The sequence below is a fragment of the Phoca vitulina genome, unplaced genomic scaffold, assembly GCF_004348235.1.
Source record: "Phoca vitulina isolate PV1807 unplaced genomic scaffold, GSC_HSeal_1.0 scaffold6, whole genome shotgun sequence".
Taxonomy (NCBI): Eukaryota; Metazoa; Chordata; class Mammalia; order Carnivora; family Phocidae; genus Phoca; species Phoca vitulina.
Genome location: NW_022589709.1, coordinates 46,671,200 through 46,678,683, shown reverse-complemented (window position 1 = coordinate 46,678,683; position 7,484 = coordinate 46,671,200). Strand labels below are relative to the sequence as shown.

The 7,484-nt window shown below is 36.8% G+C and overlaps 1 protein-coding gene across 8 annotated transcripts in view; it reads left to right on the top strand.

Moving 5' to 3' along the window:
• ATG10 (autophagy related 10) overlaps positions 1 to 7,484 on the top strand; it is a 228,416-nt gene that overhangs the window by 11,058 nt on the left and 209,874 nt on the right. For 7 of the 8 annotated variants that reach the window (XM_032404073.1, XM_032404071.1, XM_032404067.1 and 4 more), the window contains exon 2: positions 1,589 to 1,708. In XM_032404073.1, the coding sequence (XP_032259964.1) occupies positions 1,589 to 1,708 (120 nt within the window). Of the gene's footprint in view, positions 1 to 1,588; positions 1,709 to 7,484 lie in introns of those variants that run through there. The other variant, XM_032404068.1, reaches the window with a different exon arrangement.

Sequence of the window (7,484 nt, the reverse complement as noted above, 5' to 3'; positions counted from 1 at the left end):
TATTTGAGACAGAGAGAATGAGAGAGAGAGAGAGAGCACATGAGAGGGGGGAGGGTCAGAGGGAGAAGCAGACTCCCTGCCGAGCAGGGAGCCCGATGTGGGACTCGATCCTGGGACTCCAGGATCATGACCTGAGCCGAAGGCAGTCGCTTAACCAACTGAGCCACCCAGGTGCCCGAGACTTACCTTTATAAAGTCTTTCCAAGGCATTAAATCATAGAAATAACAGTTGTTTTTCTTTTTTACTTGTATTTTATTGGTTTGGTTTATGTAGCATTTAATTAAAGCATGTATTTATAATATACAAATTTGTGAATATAAACTCAACTGATGGGAGCAGAGGAGCTCATGATCAGCATGTTGTAGACATCAGTGTTTACTGAGGGAATGGATATTATGTCAGTTAACCTGGCAAGTTGGTTGAATGGAGGTTGGTTGAGAGAGTTTCTACTGTAATGATTTTTATTGCTTATCTCCCTTCATTACAATGTGAGCTCTTACAAGGCAAGGACTATATATATATATATTTTTCATTTTGTATGTCTAACCTTCACCTATGCACAGTACCTACTCTAGATATTCAGTATGTGTTTCTTGGATGAATGAACAAATTCTTCTACAGGTCATACTAAATTTGAATAATCAGAAAGAACACTGTACTGAGAATCAGCTAGTATAGACAGATCATTGGCCTGGTAGCCAAACTGGGGTTTGAATCCTTTCTCATTTGCATTGCTTGAGCAGATTACTTTCTTTTATTCATTTTGGGAATGGGGATAACAGCAGTCTTTGGGTTGTGTGAGGATTAAACGGGGAGGTAAAGTGTTTAGCTTAGTGCTCGACATAGTAAGCAATCAACAAGTGCTAATTTTCCTGATGATGCTTATCACCAATGAGGAGAATGTAGGAATTCACTTGGTCAAACTTTTCTCACCAAGGGTCTTAAACTATATAATTTACCAGTTTCCTTTTAGCTCTAAAATTCTCTTTTTATAAACAATGGTTCATGGTTTGGACGGATTTATATAAGAAATATGTGGCTATTCCTTGATTTGTTACATTTGTAGATTCGATAAAGTAGGAAATTGCTTAGATGATCATAACCTTACAAAACAAAACTTTCGGGCTTTAGAACAAAATTTGTTAGTGAGTTGAACTTCCTAATAAAGTGTGAAGAACAGTGCAGATCTACTAAGCACTGCCACACTATCTACGTAAGAGCAAAGTAAGGTAGAAAGTAGAGAAGGAAGCTCTGAGGAGATTGTTTGGAAGCATTAGCTTAGAAGAAGTGAGATGAAATTAAGCTCTTGAAACTAAATTTATGGACAGATTTAACTTTTTGAACCATAGATGTGTATTTGTTATAAATCTAGGTTTTAAGTTTTCATGTTGATCACATTTTCTTTCTGATTAAGAAATGGGGATGAGTGAGAAAGATGGGAACATAGCACTTTTTTGGAATGGCTCTGAGGATATTTTCCATTCTATGTCCCAAATTTTGGTTTGTTTAAAGAAGTAAGTGATTTAGCAGAATTCCTTTTAGCATTCATTCTACAGCTCATGCTTATACTTAGTTTTTATATTGCAGTTATCAATTAGTATGGAAGAAGATGAGTTCTTTGGAGAAAAAACATTCCAGCGTTTTTGTGCAGAATTCATTAAACATTCACGGCAGATAGGTGATGGCTGGGAATGGAGAACTTCGAAGGTAAGAACAGAAACTTTTATTTTCTATTTTAATGAAGTTTTTTTTTTTTTTTTTTTTGGCTGTATAAAACCTCAGTAATTGAGGGGTGCCTGGGTGGCTCAGTTGGTTAAGCGGCTACCTTCGGCTCAGGTCATGATCCCAGGGTCCTGGGATTGAGCCCTGCATTGGACTCCCTGCTCAGCAGAGAGCCTGCTTCTCCCTCTCCCTCGGCCTGCCGCTCTGCCTACTTGTGCTCTCTCTCTATCTCTGTTAAATAAATAAATAAAAATCTTTTAAAAAAAACCTCAGTAATTGAAACTAATGTATGAAAGCTAGCTTGATTTAGTAAAAGGCTTAAATTGAAGAATGTTTTAAAAAAGATGTCCATTTTATGGTTTCAACTATATATACTCATTATAATTAGGCTAATGAAGTATTATCTAGAAAAGTCCTTAGGTGACCTGCTTTAATTTAATAGATAAGAATGCTTAGCATATTAATTATCTGAATGTAAACAGATGCTTCTGTGGTGCTTCAAACCATTTATTTACACTATTAATTTTCTTAGGAAAGTACTTTTGTCCAGAGAGTGGAAAGATAATCCTGAAACCAAACCATAGTCAAACAATCACAAAGTCTGAAATATTGAAGAATGAATTAATTGGAAATTTCTTAATAATATAAACACATTCCAAAGCATTCTTTCTTTTGGTTCTATTCAGTAATAATAATGTAAAAGGTCTATGGACTCATCTACTTCCATACATACACTTAGTAAGGATTCTCTGCCAAAAGCTCTTTAAGAGTCCCTTGAGATAATTTTCTGAGAGGATAAATTTTCTCTACTTGATATCTTAATCTGATGCCTAAAAAAGTGGTGATTCCCTGTTTTCTGCTTATTGGCTCTATTTGCTATATGAACTCTGAGAAATGTGAATACTTTTGAGCTGATTCCTATGATTCAGAAGTAGGGCAGAGAAATGCGGGTTTTGATCCGATCCATGGTGTCACCGGAGAGAGAAGCCATGATTTCCCTTTGGGTCATGTGCCAGCTAAGCTTTCATGGGGCGGGAGTGGGGAGGTATCATGGGAGACTCCAGCCCCACTCTTTAAGTTAGTGATTGGACAGTTCATAAGCCCCTAAGGCATCTCCTGCTCCAGGATAACATGACTTTATTATTAGTACCTTTTATTAATCTTTTTCCTGAGTATTTTATAATTTTGTTTGCTATTGTGTTTGAGTTTTTATTCCTCTTTATTCATGTTTTATTGCCTTCATCCCGACTTTATTTATTTATTTATTTATAATCAGAGAGAGAGAGCACAAGCAGGGGGAGCAGCAGGCAGAGGGAGAAGCAGGCTCCCTGCTGAGCAAGGAGCCGGATGTGGGACTTGATCCCAGGATCTTAGGATCATGACCTGAGCTGAAGGCAGCTGCTTAACTGGCTGAGCTACCCAGGTGTCCCCATCCCGACTTTAATATCAATGTTTCTGATATATAATGATTTTTTTTTAAATGTTGGCTGTTTATTCATTGAATGAATGTAGGTTTCTGATCCCTTTTGACCTGTAATAATTTGTATGGTTATTCCTGAGAAACTTTTCCTTTCCTTTCCACAAATTTTTTTTAAAAAGAAATTTTCTTTTGTCTTATGCTGGAGGTAGAATAATAGATACTGTAGTTACTGTTTCAGTGACCTAGTAGAATGGGGGAGGAAGAGGTTAGGGAGGGAGATGGGACTGTGTGTGTGTGTGTGTGTGTGTGTGTGTGTGTGTGTGTGTGTATGTGTGTACGTGTGCGCATGCGTGTTGGGGGTTGCTGGGGAGGGTCTCCAGGAGGGAGATTCATAATAATAGAAATATCTGTTAGAAATTTCTTCACTGAATTTGTTGAAGCTAGTGTGCCAAGAACTAGTTTCCAGGATTTGTTTTTATTCTTGTCCGGCCTCTGCTTCAGGGATGGGTATGGCTATGTTTGGCTTCTTGTTTGTTGCTACTGCCTGCTCAGTTAGGAAAGTTACCTACCCTTTGGAGTTGGAATTGCACCTCTAATTAAGGGCAGGTTTTTTTGTTTTTGTTTTTGTTTTTGTTTTTTAATGTGGAGGTGAGCCCATAGATAGTACCAAAACAAACAAAACACTGTTTAGAGAAAATCTTTGTAACCTTAGGGCAAGGACTACAAACTCAAAAGCCTTGGAGTCCAGGCATGGTAACATAAATGGATCAAGCTGCCATGTACAAGACAATATGGACACTGAGTCCTAAGGCCTGTGCTGAGCAGAGTGCTTGTCCTCTTGCCAGGTTGGGAACGTGGACCCAAGGGTTACCAGACCTTTCAAGAAAAGTAAAGATATTTCCCCCCAAAAGATTGGGGGGGGGAGAAATCTCTAAATTTTCAAATATTGGCAACTACTTAAAAAACATTTTTCAGAAATAGTCAGGACCAAACCCAACATGCTAGTGATGAATAAAATGTGGGATATGAGTGGCCAGTTGATGATTTCTGGGATTGGGCATGTGTGTGGTATAACTGTGGTTTCTTACCCAGCCCTGCTTCAGTGCATGCTGTTGATCTGAATTAGTAAAGGGGGCACTTGGCAAAGCAGATACCTCTCTTGTGAATTTTGGTAGGTTTGTATTTTTGCCACTTAAATTCTGCAGTGCTGGACCACTTTTATGAAGGAAATTACAAATCAGTCACTTGGTTATTTCCTTCAAACCTTCAGTCTTTATCTCATTCTTTTTGTTGGACTGTTTGGAGAGAATACTTATACTATTGTTTTACTTTATAGGTTCCAGAAATTTATTTTTATTTTATTAAAAAAATAGTTTTTGAGGTATAATTGGGAAACAACAAGCTATGCATAGGTGAGACCTATGAACCCTCACTATAGTCAAGAGGGTGATCATATCCATTACCCCCAAAAGGTTGCTTTTATACCTTTGTAATGCCTCCCTCTGCCCCTGAAAGTTATTTATTATATTTTTTCCTGGAAGCTATTTTTAAAAAGAATCTTGTTTATCCCTATATAGAGAGCCTCCTTTAAAGAGTACACATTTGTCACTCATACCTTCAGGTTTGTTTATAAATACCCCTCAGGAAGGTAGTATACTCTTGTTGAGAGCCATTGTTTAACCTAATGGTCTGTTAGATATTAAAGATATTCGTTAAGAGCATGGAGTTCAGAGTTAGACATGGCTATAAATCCTTACTCTACCATTTACGAGCTGGATTTTGGACAAGTAACTTAAGGTCTCTAAACTTCATTTTTTTTACTTATAAAATAGGAATAAAAATAATAGCCACCATACAGCATGGTAGTTGTGTAGATTAAATAGGATTTACATTCAAAGAGTTTAGCACAGTTTCTGGCACATGCAAAGCCATATTATGGTTATGATTTTTAGCTGGTTGTTTGAAATTTTCAGTATCTTTTATTTTAGAAATAATGCTATAAATGAAATTGTAGTTAAGTTTTCAGAAAACTCTGTGAAAATCTATTTACCACCAAATATACTGTGCTGGTCTTTAGTGTATTATACTGAGTCCTCCAGGATAAGAAGAAGAGCAAAAGATGGCAAACAACAATGAATGCATGCAATGAAAACATTCTTTTTTTTTTTTTTAGATTTTAATTACTTACTTGAGAGAAAGCAAGTGAGAGTGCATGTGCACATGAGGCGGGAGTGGCAGGGAGGGGCAGAGGGAGAGGGAGAAGCAGACTTCCTGCTGAGCAGGGCACCTGACATGGGGCTTGATCTCAGGATCCTGAGATCAGGACCCGATCTGAAGGCAGCCGCTTAACTGACTGAGTCATCCATTTCAGCCACCTCTGAAATACAAGTATCTTAAAAACCCATCAGTTCATAATGTTAGAAAGAGAGATAGAGAATGAACAAACACAGGAGAGAGTGGAATAGAAGAGTCTCCAAACCTAACTCATTGAATATTTTTGGTTTGAAAATTGTTAATCAAAAGGAAAGAAATAAGCATTTATCTTACCTTTCCTGTATTATCTGTATTTCATGGTAACTAAATAGACTAATTTGATAAGGGAACTGTTTTCCCCCAGAATTCCATCTGATAAATTTAGAAAGGATGGTAGAATTAGAAAATCATTACTTTTCAATGCCTAATGAAATGAATTAGGTGGCAGTAATCAGTGGATGAAATTATTAGGTGAAAGGTTGATGGGGAATTTACAAAGGAGGGATTGAACTATCATCACCTGAACCCTAGTGATTAATCACGGCATTACTAAAAATAGTACATTCAGATAATATATATTTGGTGAAGTTTTATAATATGAATCGCAGAGTGCAATCCATGAAATATTCTTGCCCAAAATGTTGTGGCTGAATAGAATCAATTAAGGAAGTCAAGTGATAGAGAACCAAGTTAATTGACACCACAGGAAACAAATAGAGAAATCCAGAAATCTAAAGGACAACTGACCCAATTTCCTTAAAAAGTTAATGGTTGGGTAAAGAAGTGAGGAGAGGATTGCATCTCTAACTATCTGGTATTGAAGACCAAGCTTGTTTTGTTTTTAAAGTATCTTCTGAGAGCGCTTGGGTGGCTCAGTCAGTTAAGCATCTGACTCTTGATTTCAGCTCAGGTCATGATCTCAGGGTCGTGAGATCAAACCCCATGTCGCGCTCCGTGCTGAGCATGGAGCTTGCTTTACATTCTCTCTTTCCCTCTCCCTCTGCTCCTGCCCCCCACACCATCCTCTTTAAAAAAAAAAATCCTTTCTGGGCAGCGACCGGTAGGTGGTCCTAGTCACCATGGGAGGGTTAGGACCACCAGCCTGGTTCAGGGTCATAGGTCCACTGACCATGCACTAGGATGTTTGGAGTGTCAACTTACTGTGAAAGTTTCTAAGTCCTTACTTTTCTTTTCTGAATTTATCTCATTAACCTATAACAAAGAATTTGAGGACCGGTAACAGTTTTTGGACTGACAACAATTAGTTCTTGAACTGGCAACAGTTCAGACCATACTCTAGATTAAAAGAAATTCAAGAGATATAACCTAATATAATTTGTGACCCTTATTTGGATCCTAACTCAAACAAATCAACTGTAAAAGGACCTTTTTAAAGACAATTACGGATATTTGATTATGGAGTAAAGTATAAGATGACACCAATTTAGCTTAACAAAATAAAAAATCAGGGATAGAAGAAGCAAATGTGGCAAAATATTGTTATGTATTGAATATGGGTAATGTGTATATAGGTTTGAATTTGGTACTTTTCTCTTTACTTTTATGTATGTTACATATATGCTTCCTTTTCTTCTATTTTGTCATAATTTACGCTTTACTGTAAACTTTATTAATAATTACAAATGTTCTTAGCCTTATTTCAGATTTAGATCCCCATTGGCGATTTGTGCAGAGTTTAAAACTTCAAAGCAACTTGCCTTCTAAATTTTTTGTTTTTACCTACTAAATATGAGTACATTAGTTTAGTATCTCAGTTCTGTGATTTGACCTTTCATAGGTTATTGATAAAATAATTTCCCATGGGTTTTCAACTTTCTTCTCTCACTTTTGTATAGCAAAAATAGGAAGAGAGATACTCAGATACTGTAAACAAAATAGTCTACAAATATTGAGATTGGATTTTATACAGTTAATCCTAGATTATTTTGTATGTTATTGTTAAAGAACTAAAAGCCCCCCCCAATTAATTCCATCTTTAGTTAAACCTACTTGATTATATTTTGAAATTTACGTAGCAACACACCAGAAATATTTTGATTACTTTCTTTACAGCTTAGGAACAGCTGA